Source organism: Daucus carota, chromosome 6 (assembly GCF_001625215.2).
Source record: "Daucus carota subsp. sativus chromosome 6, DH1 v3.0, whole genome shotgun sequence".
Classification (NCBI taxonomy): domain Eukaryota; kingdom Viridiplantae; phylum Streptophyta; class Magnoliopsida; order Apiales; family Apiaceae; genus Daucus; species Daucus carota.
The window spans coordinates 33,634,911-33,652,192 of record NC_030386.2 but is presented as its reverse complement, the minus strand read 5'-3'; the positions used below and the strand labels follow the sequence as shown (position 1 = coordinate 33,652,192).

Here is a 17,282-nt window from a genome sequence, read left to right as displayed (position 1 = left end):
TAAAGCCTCTGCTTTCTTGAGAATCGGAAGTCATCAGTGCTTCTCTGATTTGGGTAATTTTTGTGATTAGAAGAAGCTTCTGACTTGAGCTTTTGAAAGCATACAAGAGCTGATTTCTTGATAAGAGATCATCTGATTTTGGTTCTTTTCTATATCTAAATGGTATACACATGCAGAACGTTTGAATGTCATTGTTGGAGGAAATGTATCCAAATGTAGTTAAGAAGTATCAGTTACATTTGTGATTTAGTTGCAGTGAGGCCTCCACTTTGGTAGTTTTTGAATTTCTAATCTAACTCGCGACATGTTAGGAAATCCAAGATTTTCACAGCCCCAAATAGATGATTTCCGTATTTGTCTTCGTTCCATAAACCAAAGAAATAATCTTTCGTCCGATTTCCTAACAAGTACATCTGCTATTTACTTGCAGCATCAAGTTGAATAACTTTTCCAGAAAATGGCGGAAAATGACAAAACAAAACCTAAAAATAAAATTGACAGTTGGAAATAATTCAAGAATCAGAGTCAAGAAGAATGGTTAATATATCGCTTTCCCATTTGCTATGTCAAAAGTACTCGAGACATTGATACCGACATTCAGGCAATATTCTTTTTGCCATCTAATTATCAAATAGAACACCGAAAGTTCAATCATGCTAATCCAGGAAAAACAATATGATAGGCAAATTCCCGTTTCTTACAATCTTTTCAAGCTTTTCTTTCTTGCATCAATTTTCTTTTTGTCTGCCTGAACTTTTAGTGACCCGCAGACTTCCTTTTTCTTAGTCAGTGGCACTGTTGCCGAGGTTGCGGATGTAACAACTCCCATCTCAGCCATAGAGTTTGTACCTACAACTACTTGATCTTGACTGGTTGCTCCTTTTGCTGCAGAAATTAAGGTAGGGACAGATGCTTGCGGCAAGTGGAGTGCGGCACCTGTAGCGGAATTCTCCTGGTCCACATTTTTTGACTCTGAAACATCTCCTATTCTAAATTTCATGCGCTTCGAATTTACAGCATGAGTTGCTGTGAAAATCCTGCATTTTATTACAGGTCGTAGCAATATATTAGCAAAACTTTTTTTGCCAACTAAATCAGTAGCAAAAGCAAATTGATATCAAGAACTAACATGTCTGCATTACATGAACTAAGTGTGAGATGCAATATGTTCAAGCTGGCTAAGTCTTTCTGTACGAGTCTAAGCAGCAGATGGAAAAAATTTTGACGCAGCAATAAATGCATGACAATAGCCAAATTAAAGTATTTTCTCTACCACTATGTGATTGAGTAAATGCAGACCATCTTATAACAAAATAAATTATTTATACAATAAATAATTGTATTGTGACATGTGGATTGTGGATCAGGACAGCTTGCAGAAACCAACTAATATTGTTCAGATGTGTTGTGTCAGAAAGTCAAATGATAAGGTATTAAGGTCTATTATCTTAATTATTCCCAAAAACAAGCAAGGACGCAATAAACACCAGCATGTTCTCACCTGGCATGTCTAGCATACTCTTCATAATTGTCAAGCAGCATCTTTCCCGCCTGTGCATTTAGAGCTGATTCAGGAAAGGGCTCAATTAATAAGCATCTGACTACCTATTATCAGCAACACAAATAAAAAATAATCCAGATTAGAGCATAGATCATGCTGTAGCGCACAAAACATAGATAAAAGAATTTATTGAATATGTTCATGTAATAGCATGCAAGAGAGTTAAGATGTCGAAATACGCCAGGACAGATAGAACATAAATAAACTTACGATTAGTACATGTCGTAAGCCAAGACTAGGGTTCCAATCCCTCTTCAATGCATTGACACAGATCTCACCATCTATTGCAATGTTTGGGTGGAAGATCTTGGTCAGAAAATACCCTAAAATGACAACAGTCAAATTAGTCATGTCTAAGAAATCCTTCACAGCCTATCTTTGCAAGCAGGAATCACCAAAAAATTACAATGTATAAGCTATTTTAATCTCTATTTGTTCTACAGATACTAATACCACCATCAAAATTATAGCTTGACCTAATATGTCTTTGCTAATCCAGCCTAGACTTATTTCTCAACATATCATAAATTTGTGATACGTTAAGTGGCCACATAAATTTTGTTTATTTTTTCTTTTTTGAATATTTAGGCTTATATGCCTAAAAAAATGAGCAATTGTTTTAATACTTCTTGGGGTGAGCAAGAGTCAAACCCAAGTATCCCGGGACAACATAGAATAAACCCATCACTTGAGCTATCCAATCACGCTCAGTGGCCACGCAATAATAGAGTACCTGCTGCCTTTTTATGCACTATACAATATATATAGATATGCTGAGGGAACTTGAAATAGACAGCATATGTTGTTAATCATCAAAACGGATATATACTCAGTACGAATATATAGGAGAAATAGAAATAAATAGATAACAAACCAAACATTAATGTAGCGCGATCTATATAGACAAATGAGATCATATATTTGAATAGTATGTTGGAAGAAAACAAGAGATAGTTTACATATAGCATTAAAACAAGCTTTTGAGAACGCTCTATAGGCAACAAATAAAGTTAATAGTAATGCAGTTACTATTTGTAAACTTTTAACCAAAACTACAAAGTATCAAGTGTACAAGTGTTTATAAAAGTACCAAGCAGTCGAGCACATAACAAATTCACTAGTAGCTCTATCGGTAACATTGCCTAGTATATATATAGGTGCTAGCCTGACCGATACAATATAACAAAATAACAAGAAGAAAGTAAGTGTGTTCTATCTTTTAAGGTTCAAACTAATAATATTAGTTTATCTTTCATGGTTCAAACAGAAGTGTCAAGTTCTCAATCACAGAACCCTCAAGCCCCAAGAAATAGGCATAATATCCTGCATTGGCTGATAGGTCTGTATGAACACCATAGCTGACATATAGACACAAACCTTTGGGAGGAGAATGTGGAAAATCGCGAGATAATATCAACTTCATGCGAAAGATGCCATTTTCATATGGAGTCCCAGCTGCAGAGTAAAATACTTCAACATTCAAAATCAGATTCTCCAAAAATAAGCAGAAGTAGGATCTAAAAGTTGATTACCTGGGCCTTCTATATCAGCATATATTGTTGAGAAATCTTCATCATTCACCCCAACTATAATTCCCTCTGGAGGAATTTCATCAAGATTCTTCAATTCCTTAGCAAGTTGCTTTATAACATTTGGCGGAAGATTTTCGTTTGTTGCCTACAAATATTAGTAAGAAAACTGTAAGAAAATGTAAGAAGATAAATGACTTACAACGAGATGATTGTGAAAAATTACCACCATAAGTCTCCAAGCAAGTAATCACGTGTATATCAAGCCACAATCATAACATACTATTTATATATTTTGGAAGTAACATGTGTGAAGCAATTACTACAATAAGTATCCAAGCATGTAATCACGCGTGTTGCTCTCATATCACGCCACAATCATAACATACTATTTATATATTCTGGACGTAACATGTGTGAAGCAATTGATTTAAACCACACGATCTCTACTAATGTCAATAAGTATTTATTATATAAAAGGGCAAATGACTAGAATAGAGGTGCAATTATTTCCTAACATGAAAGTATTATTAACACGTAACAGGCACACGGCCAAAATAGTGACCATTAGTACAACATATATCAGCATAATGAAACCCACACATAAGAATAAGAATTAACAAGTTTTCCAGAGTGGGTATAATGAGACCAAAAAAATTTTTAGCAGCCAGAGAGCAGAGAATAGTAGAACTTACCATTTGCCAATACCTTGATATAAAGTTTTCAGATGTTATTCAACCAAAATAAGAATTAGTTTGGCAATAGACCTATAATGGTAAGAGATGATGACAGTTAGGCGATGCAGAAATCCTGCAATTAAAGAAAATGATTCTGTGAGCAAAATCTTTACAACTGCCAATGTCTCCATAAGAGATTTTTTTTCTTTTACTGCCTACTCCTGGCACACCATCGCAATGGTGGACAGTATGACGTGTGTTACTTATTTCTGACATGTAAAGCAAATAACTTGGCGTATTTTTAGCACACCAATTACCAAAAGACAAATAACCAAAATACAAAGAAAATAAACCACGGTGGTAGGCTATTGCTAATTGTTCAAACCTTTCAAGAATATAACAAATATAGCATCATCAACATCGGGGAACTCCATATAAACCCTAATCGATTCAAATTCACAATGTACAAGTAGTGGTTGCAGTTACCACGATTGTGGGCTAAACACATTCACAATTGGATCACAAAAATTAACTCTTTTTAACAGCAGTAAGTGAGACACTATTAATTCAATTTATATCTTTATAAACTAAGCAACAAAGTTTTTACAACAAATCTTGAAGATGAGAAAGTCACATAAGCAAGAACAATCTTCCAAATATGTATATAATTGGGCTATTCAATGTACCAAGAAAATTGAACTTCAAAAACAATCTTTTGCAGAAAGATCAAAACCAAAGAGAGCAAATTCACAGCAGAATCATAAATACATACATATTTATATATTAATATCACGGAGATAATGGAATGAATATATTTTCCAAAAATTGAAAAACAAGTATGAAAAAAGTGAAGACCCGTATGAAAAATTACCTGAGAGAGAGCACCGGGGCAAGAATTGGTGAATCTTGGAGCAGGGCTGAGTCTGCAAGGCACTTCTCTTCAACGACTAAAAACACCCGGAGAGAGAGAGGAGAGAGATTTTATTATTTTTATTTGAGGGAGAGAGATTAGAGCACGGATAAGCAGCAAAATTTATAATTACAACACGAATTAGTGATGCCACCCCGACTCTATTTTTTTTAATAAAATAATAAAATAATAATTATTCTCATTGTAGTAACAAATTTAGAGTTTGAATTATATATTGTGATCATCGTAAAAATTATAAATTGCTGATTAGGAAATCGAATGATCAAAAATTGAATAAATATTATAATAATATTTAATATATTAATTTAATTAATTATATAACATATCATTTAAGAAGAATTTATAGTGATTAATTAGATTTTAACAATCAAATCAGAATCAATCACCCGAATAGAAATTTTTAGAATCATGATTATGATACATAACTAGCAAAAATAATAATTAAGTCTAAATATATTAGACCAAATAGTTTTATCAATAAAAATAGCAACGTAAATATACAGTCGATCAAGTTTATCACGATCTTTCCCTCGTAAAATTGTTAAACTGTAGTTGTCAACCTGCCCTCCCACTCATTTTCCCGTCTTCAAAGGTACATATTTTAATATTTCTATAAAATGTAATTTTATAATTTATTATTATTTTTTTTAAAATAAAAATTTATATATTAAAACTTTTTAATAACCAAAAAAATTCAAAATAAATTATAAAACTATAATTACAAGAATATTAACCCAATACACATAATTGAGGGAACTAAGGGAGTAATTTTTTTTATGGAATTAACTTTAACAATACAAGTTGTTAACTTCTCTACTTATTACCAGAACTTGGGCAACTGGTAGCAGCCAAGCAAACTACCAACCACCGAGTTATAATGGACTGAAAGCTGGTTGTTGCCACCTAACTGCTTACTCCTATTGAAACACAGAATTTTCACTCATTTAACACTTGAACTCAACAAGCCAGTTTATGCATTAAAGCATAACACATAAAAGAATCAGGTGAGAACTGAGAGTAATGGGAGACACTAGTGTTGAGAATAACAGGAACAAGGAGAAGAAGATATTATGTCTTCATGGATTCAGAACCAGCGGTAGCTTCCTGAAGAACCAGCTCTCCAAATGGGATCTTCCTACCGCCTCTGTTTTTTCTGACTTTCACTTGGTATACTTCTTCACTCTCTTCAAATGGGTAATTATTATATACTCCGCATGTATGTTCTTCGAATTTATATATAAAGGGGTGACTGAATTACTGCATAATGCAGGAATTTCTCGACGGATTTTTCCCAGCAGGAGGCAAGTCGGAGATAGAAGGCTACTTCCCACCCCCTTATTTTGAATGGTTCCAACATGAAAATGTAAGCTAAATCTTTCTCATCTTCATAAACACATTAAGTATTTTATGATGCTGTGAACTATTCTATTTAACCATATAGTGCAACAGGACTTCACCGTGTATTTTAACCTAGAAGAATGCATCACTCGCTTGTGCGACTACATAACCAGCAATGGCCCCTTTTACGGTTTGCTCGGCTTCTCTCAGGCATGTCTATCAGATTACGATATAGCTGAGTATCTGCAATTACATAAACAGGAAATCTGAATTATGTTTTCATACTGTTAATAACATCAGGGATCAATTCTGGCTGCCCTCATCCTGGGCTATCATGCACAGGTAATCTCGCGCTTGACAAATACTTTTTCAACTAAAATGAGAAGAAGATGTAACAGAATGTGGATTAGTGCAGGGGAAGATATTGAAGGATCATCCACCCATGAAACTATTTGTGTCCATAGCAGGGGCAAAGTTTAAAACTCCATCTATTTGTGAAATTGCCTACAAAGAGCCTATCAAAGTCAAATCTGTTCACTGCATTGGAGCCAAGGACTGGCTCAAAGTGCCTTCCGAGAAACTTGCGTCCGCCTTTGAAGATCCTCTCATCATAAATCATCCCTACGGACACACTGTTCCGAGACTAGGTGTTAAGTTCAATCTGTTTTATTTAAAAAAGCAACAACAGTATTTTAAGTTCGTTTTGTGTGTTGGCAAATCTAATGTAAATAAATTTTACCTGAAACAAAAAACAGATGAGGAAGCTGTCAAGAAAATAAGAGATTGGATTGCAGATGTGAGCGAGGCAGATTCACATGTGGGAAATGGTGTGCTAAATGAGAATAACTCAGCGATAGAGAAAGCAGAGGAAACTCTGAAAGAATGTGACTTGCGGGAGGAAGAAAGTAAGTAAATGAAGATGTAAAAATAAGCTAGAGCTTAAACAGGTTATGCTTCTAGCCAATGTATCAGTATTCAATGCTGCCTTGAGCATTGCTACAAAGATTTGGAAAGAAGCTTATATAGTTATTGTTAAAAGTTGTGCTGGTATCGAACAAAACCAATAAAATTACATAATAATGATGTTAGGTGTCAAGTACCATCTAACACAAGTTTCGTATTTACTTGTCCACTTCACTGGAGCACATTATGTAGTAGTTTTCTTTGTTGCCTCCAGCATTCTGGAAAACTGTTATAGTTGTGCATGTATCTGGATAAACTATGATGTAATCACATATTAACTATGTTCGTTGTTAGCTACAATCTAACCATAGTTCTGTATAACCACAATTCGAGCATACTATGTACGTTTTTTTGATTAGGGGAACCCCAGAGGATAGATTGAGACCGAAAAAGCAAGAACAGAAAATAGAAATATGAAAGTAAAACATTTGTATTTCATGTATGTCCATCCTATTTTTCACTACAAATACCACTAAAGTGCTCCCCAAAGAAACCCCATGTTCTCTGTACCTTTGGGGTTGAGCATATTATGTACTGTATATAATCTCCATATTGAAAAAGTGACAACCTGACAACGATAATCCTTGAATCTGCCCAGTCTCTTACCGGTTTACTAAATTAAGCCTTGCCATTTTTAAGTTCACCAAACTGGGTTCAGAGAACCTGTGCCAGTCAAATCACCCCAACTTTCTTAGGAACTCAAGCTACTCTGCTACCTACGGTTTGATAAAGAGACTTAAGTTGTGTGTTCCATTTATCTATGGCAGCATACTTTCTCATTCCTTTCGACCTGCACAATAGATAGTCCACTTAGTACTTGGATTTATAAACGAAATAGCATATAAGCCTGTACTTATTCAAGAGACAAAAATTGACCTGTCACCACGCTCCAACAGTCTATTTACTTGATCAATATGTCCTTGTACCCGATTGTCCAATATTAGTGAGATCAACAGCTGCTCAACATCACCCTCCGGCACGTTAAGCTCCTGTACAAGAAATAACTTCGAGGTGATCATTTATACCTCCATGACTTAGTTATCAATATATCTAAACAAAAAAATGACTATAGCAAAAACAAATTAGTTCATCTAGTGGCCTTTACATACAGACCGGCAGACTGCAGGGTTGTGTGGTCATTACAATATTTCCCTTGCTAATCAATGTGAATACATACACATCTGTCAGCAGGAACAATGATACTAAAACTAAAGGACACTGCAAAAGTTTAAGTTGTTTGTCAAATAACATTTTAAAAATTTCCCTAGTGTTGCATATGTGCAACTGTGAAGTACAAAATTTTCTACTTCATGTAAAGAGGGAGATGGGGAGAGGATAATAGAGATACATTTGATCCAAACAGCACATTACTGTTGAAGATGTGAAAGCTACGCAACCCAGATTCTTTGTTTTACCTACCCATTGCCCATTAGAGAGTTAAACTCTAATGTGTGCAAGGACATTCAAGTTTGGTAAAACACATGCAAAGTATTCAGGAAAAACTACCAAGACTGACTCTAGTAAATGTATCAGCATTGCAAACTTCGCAGCAAGTTGAGGTGACCTAATGTGAAAGGAGATCAGCTAGCAGAGTAATCAGAATCAAAGACTATCATTGATAAAGAAATATGTTTGTGCAAAAGTATATCCGAGTATATAGCAATATAGACTCCTCTACCTTTGATATGAATGGTATCCTAATCCTTGTGTATGGCTTGATAAGCTTAAGCAAAACTTGTGTTCTGATATTTTTAAGAAGATCCTCAATGTAATTCCTGATAAAAGGATCATCCATAATAGTTCTTCTGTTACTCTGCATAAAACATATTTGTGAACATCAACAACAAATTATTGTACTTACCACACAGGGAAAAAAATACAATAACAAAGCGAATTAAATCTTACCTTGAGTATCTTTTCAAATTCCACTATTTCATTCCGTTGATATGCTGCAATTAAGTTAGTCATTGCCAAAATTTCAGGGTCATTCTTGTATCTGCCAGATGAGAAAAATAGCATTCTTAGCTGATGCATAAAGAGGGACAGAGAGAAGAATACAAAGAAATTAAAGAATAATGAAGATGATGTCTAAAATCCAAATCATACGGCTTTGCTTCCTGCCCATCAAATGGATTAACTTCAGACTCCATCAACATGTTCGCCAAAACTAAGTACCTGTTAAGTAGAGAAAATAACACGTTAACAGAGGGATGAGTAAATATTTCATGTCCCATTTGCAAGCAAGCATGAACAACATGCCATATATATATTGCACATACTTCAGACACTGGATTCGCCTTTGATTCCCTGCTTCATCATAATTCTTAAAAGCTTCAAAAAAGTCTGTCGCCGCTTCTGCCCACTGGCGCTCTGCCATATGCATTTTACCACCACACTCGCGAATAATTCCCATTATTCTTGGGTGAGGTATTGCTGATTTAACTGTTAGTGCTTTTTGATACAGTTGCTGTAATGAATTCATGAACCAACAAAAAATAGTAAATACAAAACACGTGTCGGCCCACTAAAAAAGATTTGCATAATTGCAAAACAAGAAAAGGTTCACAAAGTCTAAAGATCCAGCCAAGAATTGCATAGGTCGACTATTACTACACACATACATGCACACCTATATGTAAATGCCATTTGTTAATCTAATGTCAAATAATAAAGTTTATGATAAATCAGAAAATGACACTATGTTGGTACCGAGAAAAGACTCTGAATCTGGGACCATGCAACTCATATTATCATGTAAGCAAATTGCCAACGATATGTTTGTAAATCCTCTGCTGTAAAAATAAGTTCAATAGAACTTTCAATGCGATTATTTGATAAATAAATAAATATCTCCGCCAGAAAAAAACATCACATATGTCATTCAAATTTAGCTCTTACAAATTGCACTCTTATTCAGCTCAGGACACAGTTGCTGATTATCACTATCTTATTTATTTATATAAAAGTATAATGCATTATGTTGTTAAATTCTAATCACCCCTCACGCTCACAGCATGATTTAGCAGGAGAAAGGCTGTCGCCTGTCAGCACGACATAAGCAAAACCCAAAGGTGTCAATAATCTTATAGGTCCAACATTTATAAAATTTCAAACATGTCATGTCACTTCAGCCACAAGTCCTTCCGTGCACAGAAGAATTTAGTACTCTTTAGAATTCGCAAATCATATATTTTACACACTAATGGTAATGTATATTGAATTTTGCCAGCTAAATTATGATCATGATACTCTTAGAAAGAGAAGAACACAAAAAAAGCAACCATTTAACAGTTCTTACCTTGAGTTTCTTGTTGTTTTTTGTTTCAGTGTACATTTGAATCTCTATAGCATACACTTCCAAAAGCTGGGTACCTTTCTTTTGATCATCACTACCATCCGGCTTTTGGCATGATCTATGGACTTCCTTCATTATCTGTTAACAAGAATTAGGATGTTGACATTACCAAATTAAACGAACCAACTAAGAACACATTTAGGTTGTCCCATACCTTGTTCATCCGGCCATACTCACCCATGTCAAACCAAATCTTGCAAAGCTTCAGATTTGTTTTGAACCACAACCTCTACATAAGAGCAACAAATATATCATCAATGATTCTGTGATTAGAATAATTTTCTAAGAGATAACGACACTTTAGTAACCTTACTTCATTTTTAGCCTCCTCCAGTGCCTTCAGAGTAGTCTGATAGAATTCTTGCAAAAGCGCAAAATTCTGGCTGGCTGACCCAGAAACGAAATCCATAATACTGTTTAAGCACTTCTCACTGTAGTTCCTAGTCACTGCTGACTTGATGTACGTCAACATCACTTTATAGGCTTCCATCATATCTTTGTACCTCCCTAAATGATAATGAAGCTTGACTGTCTGTTTAAGAGCTTTAAATCCCCTGAAGACAAAATAAAGTACTTTGTAGGTTCAGGGCAGTTGAAACTTTAGTGCCATTTGGATCACGGGATTTCAATCCGCTTAATGAGAATGGAATTCCAATACATTATTGTATTAGAATTTTGATGCCATTCCCATCAATCAGGTTGTTGAAACCCCATGATCCAAACAACCCCTTAAAGCAAAATACATGTTCATTTATGTTATACTGAACAATGATCTCTTAGCGCACACTTAGCAAGGATTTTTCAAATAATAAAACTTGCCAAGTATAGTAATATGGTTTACATTGCATTAAGTTGATGAAAAAGAGCACGATCGGATAGCCCAGTGGTTAAGGGTTTATTCTCTGTCGTCCCAGGTTATGGGTTCGACTCTGGCTCACCCCGAGAATATCTTCGAACAGATACTCACTTTGTAAGGCTATAAGCCATATTAGTCAAAAAAAAAAAAAAAAGTTGATGAAAAAAAGTAGCAGAAAAGTTTGCAACATTTGAAAATTGCTCAGAATCTTATGTCACTTTAGACTACATCATCAGTAAATTAAATTACTAAATTTTTACTGTTTCCTATTCTGTTGCAGTTTTGGAAGAAATTACACGAGAAAAATCATTGGGTACTTAAATTTTGTACTGCTGGAACCTTTAGACTTTACTTGTAACACGCATGGGGCAGATGATCATTATACTTCTGTGCAATGTCTTCAGAGGAACAAAGAGTGCTGATAGTAATATACTAATATGTACCTAACATCTAGGAGATTGTTTATACACGCGTCAAAGAAAAAATAAATCCATGGAATATGAGCTTTATCACAAGGAACATAGACAGAACAAAACACATGTAAAACGAAAACAAGTCTAGGTTCTACAAAATAAACCGAAACAAGATCTATTATCAGGATTATCTTCAACCAGTCGGGATATAGATCGACTACAAGATCCAGAGATGCATAAATTGATATGGCAATCCTAAAGTGATGAGCAATTTATCAGATGAACTGAATCAGGTCTGAGAAAAAAAAATCCTGCTAACAAATAACTGCCAATATTGATATTCTTGTATTCATATAATCATATCCATGTACATGTTTATACATTAATAGGCCTACCATTCTGCCTTTTCTGGTTCCATCTCAACTACCTCAGCAAAACCAGCAAGGGCACCTTCAGGATCAGTCTCAATCAAACCTGCCAAAGTTTTATAGTGTTACAACTTATAAAATCTTGGCTCATACGATTAATAGGTGGCATATAATCACAAAAATCATGTCCTTTGAAATAATGCACAAATTGAAAGCATCAAAGTTTTTCAATGAAACTATTACAAACTTTAACATAGTTACTGATTTTAAAAAAGCACTCTCAGGGTTTGCGCAGAAGCAAAATACAAGATCTGAAGCAATTTGCTTCCCTCAATTATAATTGTTTTAAAAAGGCATGCCAAATATATATATATATAGGCAGAAATTAATCGTTAGACAAACTACTCAACAGTGTTGTGAAACACGCAAAATAAAAAAAGCGCAAGATCCAATTTTGAAGCGCAACTCGCGAAGCGCGATTACTCGCGCGATTTTTGGACAAAAATGAAATTATCTATATAATTATAAAAATTCGAGAATGTTACTTCTAATATTAGTTTCAAACAAAAATAATGGTTTCAACATAGTGGAAATATCACATAACTATCATATCATAAATCAATAACATTTAGTACCATTAACTGGATTCCCAAATTTCCACTAAATATCAACACTTCGAGTCATCTTTAACTATGGCTCAAGTGATCAGTAACTTTTAAAAGAGTAATTTCTAAGGGGAATTTAATCGAACACCTGACAAACACTGTAAATAGTATATAAAATTTAGCATATATGCTATATATTTAAGGCCAGGATATCAAAGAAATATAGAGAGATGAAGAGAGAAGGTCGAGAGAAACAGAGATGTGAAGATGAAGACAGATCGATAAAGTAGACAGAGAGAGATAGGGCATACCTGAGTGAAAATGACGGCTGATATACAATAAGTTGTGAGGAAGTAGTTTATAACTTATAAAGATATAAGTAGTTTTTTTTTTAACCTAAGGGTATTTCGGTCCTCCTATACTTTTGCGAGTTTTTGCGCTTTTTATTGCGAGTTTTGGCGAGTTTTTGCGAGTAATCGCGAGTTAAACGCGATTTTTGGACAATTTCAAAATCGCGCTAAATCGCTCATACGCAACTCGCGGAACCATCGCTTACTCGCGAAGCGCGATTAATCGCGCGATTAAGCGCGATTTTCACAACACTGCTACTCAATGTTCAACTTAAATTGATCTCTTCTCTTCAGGATGTTGTACACGTATATTTTACTTATATTTAAAGTTTAAGTATCGTTGTTTAGCAACTTCAATGTTTCTAAATTGAATATATTCAAGATTCAACTAAAGTTTAGACTTGCTAGCTAAAACTTAATTACAAGCAGCAGTGGTTTTCAAAATTTGCAGTGTTAGTGAAGCTTAAATAAAATACATCCCCATGGCATTAGGGTTAAAAAGTTGACAACCCTTTTTTCCAAATAAAAAACGGACCAAGTCACCTGAATAGTAGATAAATTTCCTATATGAGTACTTTATATCAATGCAGAAGATTTTTCTATTACCCTGACCCATAACCGTAGTTAAAATACCTCATAGAGTTGCTACCAATCTCAAACTGGTCATACCCAAATTACAAGTCGAAGTCCACCAAAAAACTTTTTAATCATTAAAGGGTGAATAGCATCAGGTTCAAAATAACCGAATATTCAAGTTGAAGAGAACCAAATCCCGAGTCTAAATTTAAACTTCGACGCTTATTTACTACACAAACAGCTCGTAATTCAACTACCTTCCTAACTACTCCCTCTGTCCCAGTCAATTGTATACGTTCCTTTTTCACTGCTCGACACGCTTTTTAAGGCACTTATAAAACATAGTTCTATAACTTATTTTTAAGATTTTCTTTTTTTGTATAAAAGTAAAAGTATAAATGTTATACTTTTATACAGAAAAAGAAAATTTTAAAAATAATCTACAGAACTATACTATATTGAAGCATTAAAGTCCGTGCCGCGCCCCCGTCCCCCAATGTATACTATTGACTGGGACGGAGGGAGTACAAAAGAGCTACATTGTCCCCTGGTGCGGGTTAACAGTAAAACCCCAAAAAGGCCATCTCATCTCAATAAGTTCACAGCAGCAAAATCCCCATAAGATAATCTTGTTTACGAAGCAAAGCAAGTTAAGATACCCTAATAACTAAGCACATAAATATAGATATAACAATTGATCATATATAATAGTTTGAAAAGAGGCAAAAAGGAAAAAGTACCTTTAGAATTGTAATACTGATTCTCAATGTCCACGTCCTGCTCTTCTTGTTCATCTTCAGAGTACTCAAACCCATAATCTTCCATATCAGCATCTACAGAACAACATAAACAAATTTGAGTACGTATATAAAAAACCAAGAAAACATAATGTAAACATCACAATTCCAAGAATTACAAGGGCGAGTATAATATTCATTACCGGACGCCATTGAAGACGATAATCACAGACTTCAAACACTCAATTTGGTTGCCTTCTGGTTAGGGGTTTGCGCTTTTAATTCCCACGAAATATTTTCTTTTCATATATCTGTGATGTGCCTTCTGTAAGATGAAAAAGTTTAGGCTTAATTATACATTTGGCCTTGAAGTATGATTATGTATACACATTAACCCTTGAAAAAAAAAAGCATACACATCAACCCTTGATGTATTGAATGTGTATATTTTGGCCTTGCCTCTTCAAAAATTAATAAATCGGTTGACCAGGGACATCATAGTTAGAGGATAATCTTGGGAGTAAAGTTTGGCATATACATATTAGGGCCCTGTACCCTGACAACCGCGTGTTAGATAAGAGTTATCTAACACATTGTACGGGGGCCGTTAGATTTATATTTCAAGGGCCTGGATCCAATTTGAGATTTTAATGTATCCGTTATAAATAACCGCGGATAGGGAAAACTCCCTTCCGCGGAAAATATCCGCGGATACATTAAAAACTCAAGATTGAATCTGAGCCCTTGAAATATAAATCTAACGGCCCCGTACAGTGTGTTAGATAACCCTTAACTAGCACGCGGTTGCTAAGGAATAGGATCCTACATACTATGACGATAATTGTACAAATATCATTACTTGGATAACAAAACACACTGTTCTTAAAACCCTATAGGAGCTTAAATATTATGTGTTTATTTGGGTTGGGTATGTTTGTAAAAGCCTTATCTACTGAAATATTTCAACGTATGGCTTTTTTAATAAAAAAAAATATCCACCACATAAATTTTATTCTATTTTAAATTAATTTGAAACTTGAAATATTTTATATTTTAAATATTTTAAAGCCTAATCTACTGAAATATTTTAATTTAATTTTATATTTTTGTTAAATAAATTAAGTTTAAATAAAAAAATAAAATTACATATAAGTTAATTGTATATGTATACTAATATTACGGGGCTGAAAATTTGGGATCCGCAATTTAGCTTCTGCGGAAATTACCCTAGCTGTGATGTCCTGGTCAATTGTGTTTTTAAAGAGGCAAAGGCTTGAATGTACACATTCAATACATTGAGGGTTGATGTGTATGATTTTTTTCTTTAAGGGTTTATGTGTACACATGATCATACTTTGAGGTCTAATGTATAATTAAGCCAAAAGTTTATTAGATACAAATATGTAATATAAAGGCTTAATTATATATTAGACCTCAAAGTATGATCATGTGTACACATAAACCCTTAAAGAAAAAAATCATACACATCAACCCTCAATGTATTGAATGTGTACATTCAAGCCCTTGCCTCTTTAAAAACACAATTGACCAGGACATCACAGCTAGGGTAATTTCCGCAGAAGCTAAATTGCGGATCCCAAATTTTCAGCCCCGTAATATTAGTATACATATACAATTAACTTATATGTAATTTTATTTTTTTATTTAAACTTAATTTATTTAACAAAAATATAAAATTAAATTAAAATATTTCAGTAGATTAGGCTTTAAAATATTTAAAATATAAAATATTTCAAGTTTCAAATTAATTTAAAATAGAATAAAATTTATGTGGTGGATATTTTTTTTTTATTAAAAAAGCCATACGTTGAAATATTTCAGTAGATAAGGCTTTTACAAACCTACCCAACCCAAATAAACACATAATATTTAAGCTCCTATAGGGTTTTAAGAACAGTGTGTTTTGTTATCCAAGTAATGATATTTGTACAATTATCGTCATAATATGTAGGATCCTATTCCTTAGCAACCGCGTGCTAGTTAAGGGTTATCTAACACACTGTACGGGGCCGTTAGATTTATATTTCAAGGGCTCAGATTCAATCTTGAGTTTTTAATGTATCCGCGGATATTTTCCGCGGAAGGGAGTTTTCCCTATCCGCGGTTATTTATAACGGATACATTAAAATCTCAAATTGGATCCAGGCCCTTGAAATATAAATCTAACGGCCCCCGTACAATGTGTTAGATAACTCTTATCTAACACGCGGTTGTCAGGGTACAGGGCCCTAATATGTATATGCCAAACTTTACTCCCAAGATTATCCTCAACTATGATGTCCCTGGTCAACCGATTTATTAATTTTTGAAGAGGCAAGGCCAAAATATACACATTCAATACATCAAGGGTTGATGTGTATGCTTTTTTTCTTCAAAGGTTAATGTGTATACATGATCATACTTCAAGGGCAAATGTATAATTAAGCCTAATATAAATTACTACGAATACAAAATTGTTATTTTATAGATTGAATACGCAAAAATGATTGCACTACTAAAATCAAAAATTTATGCTAGTTATACTTTTAATAAAATATTAACAATTTATTATTAATATCTTTTTTAAATTGAGATTATTCAAAACAGATCTAAAACTTTTATCTCATCAAAAATATATGAGATAACACGTCAAAAATATCATAAAATAAATAATTATTCATTAGATCATAATTAGCTGTATTTAATTAAAAGTAGTTAGTTAAATTTGATATGCAAGACATGTAGAATATTGTGTAATATTTGTTGAACTCCTGAAACATTTTGTTTCAATCATACATGAACTATATTTTAGAAATAGTGTTTTATTAATATTATAGATTATTATAAATAAAATATATCAAATTATTAAATATGATAATAAATAATATGAAATCTTCTTAATTTTTTTTACGAGATTGGCTATAATCATAGATTATAGAAAGATACCATTGAGTACATTTTTTTTTACATAATCTCTATATTTCTTTTTTTTTTATAACATGTATTAAAAATTTTCATTAAAA

General features: G+C 33.6%; 3 protein-coding genes across 4 annotated transcripts; 1 reads left to right on the top strand and 2 right to left on the bottom strand.

Moving 5' to 3' along the window:
• Positions 1 to 524: 524 nt before the first annotated feature.
• On the bottom strand, positions 525 to 4,779 carry LOC108227282 (ubiquitin-conjugating enzyme E2 22). Its single transcript, XM_017402344.2, has 7 exons — positions 4,639 to 4,779; positions 3,786 to 3,900; positions 3,094 to 3,238; positions 2,939 to 3,016; positions 1,772 to 1,884; positions 1,502 to 1,605; positions 525 to 1,037 (listed from the first exon to the last, which is right to left on the bottom strand). Exons 2-7 carry the CDS (start codon positions 3,786 to 3,788, stop codon positions 698 to 700), a joined length of 783 nt encoding a protein of 260 aa, XP_017257833.1. The 5' UTR covers positions 3,789 to 3,900; positions 4,639 to 4,779; the 3' UTR covers positions 525 to 697.
• Positions 4,780 to 5,606: 827 nt separating this feature from the next.
• Positions 5,607 to 7,299, top strand: LOC108226272 (dihydrofolate reductase). 2 transcript variants are annotated; one of them, XM_064078831.1, is made up of 6 exons: positions 5,607 to 5,865; positions 5,969 to 6,061; positions 6,148 to 6,241; positions 6,332 to 6,378; positions 6,452 to 6,683; positions 6,792 to 7,299. In XM_064078831.1, exons 1-6 carry the CDS (start codon positions 5,719 to 5,721, stop codon positions 6,947 to 6,949), a joined length of 771 nt encoding a protein of 256 aa, XP_063934901.1. In that variant the 5' UTR covers positions 5,607 to 5,718; the 3' UTR covers positions 6,950 to 7,299. The 2 variants fall into 2 exon arrangements, with proteins under 2 accessions (XP_063934901.1, NP_001409290.1); NM_001422361.1 differs by having other exon boundaries at positions 5,628 to 5,865; positions 6,148 to 6,246; positions 6,337 to 6,378; positions 6,792 to 7,106.
• A 91-nt stretch (positions 7,300 to 7,390) lies between these two features.
• Positions 7,391 to 14,603, bottom strand: LOC108227280 (COP9 signalosome complex subunit 2). Its single transcript, XM_017402343.2, has 12 exons — positions 14,463 to 14,603; positions 14,263 to 14,355; positions 12,019 to 12,097; positions 10,668 to 10,908; positions 10,509 to 10,583; positions 10,298 to 10,432; positions 9,279 to 9,466; positions 9,106 to 9,174; positions 8,905 to 8,995; positions 8,678 to 8,812; positions 7,876 to 7,988; positions 7,391 to 7,789 (listed from the first exon to the last, which is right to left on the bottom strand). Exons 1-12 carry the CDS (start codon positions 14,470 to 14,472, stop codon positions 7,699 to 7,701), a joined length of 1,320 nt encoding a protein of 439 aa, XP_017257832.1. The 5' UTR covers positions 14,473 to 14,603; the 3' UTR covers positions 7,391 to 7,698.
• Between the last annotated feature and the right edge of the window lie 2,679 nt (positions 14,604 to 17,282).

Bases quoted from the DNA above. Each gene is read 5' to 3' on its own strand.
- LOC108227282 (XM_017402344.2), bottom strand. The intron at 1,885-2,938 runs GTTTGTGTCTAT...TTGTCATTTTAG, and splicing joins TCCACATTCTCCTCCCAAAG to GGTATTTTCTGACCAAGATC. The intron at 1,038-1,501 runs GTGAGAACATGC...AATAAAATGCAG, and splicing joins GAGTATGCTAGACATGCCAG to GATTTTCACAGCAACTCATG.
- LOC108226272 (XM_064078831.1), top strand. From the start codon at position 5,719: ATGGGAGACACTAGTGTTGAGAATAACAGGAACAAGGAGAAGAAGATA. The intron at 6,062-6,147 runs GTAAGCTAAATC...ATAGTGCAACAG, and splicing joins AATGGTTCCAACATGAAAAT to GACTTCACCGTGTATTTTAA. The intron at 6,242-6,331 runs CTCAGGCATGTC...ACTGTTAATAAC, and splicing joins TTACGGTTTGCTCGGCTTCT to ATCAGGGATCAATTCTGGCT.
- LOC108227280 (XM_017402343.2), bottom strand. The intron at 10,909-12,018 runs GTAGGCCTATTA...TTTTGTCTTCAG, and splicing joins GAACCAGAAAAGGCAGAATG to GGGATTTAAAGCTCTTAAAC. The intron at 7,989-8,677 runs GTAGAGGAGTCT...TTTCTTGTACAG, and splicing joins GGATACCATTCATATCAAAG to GAGCTTAACGTGCCGGAGGG.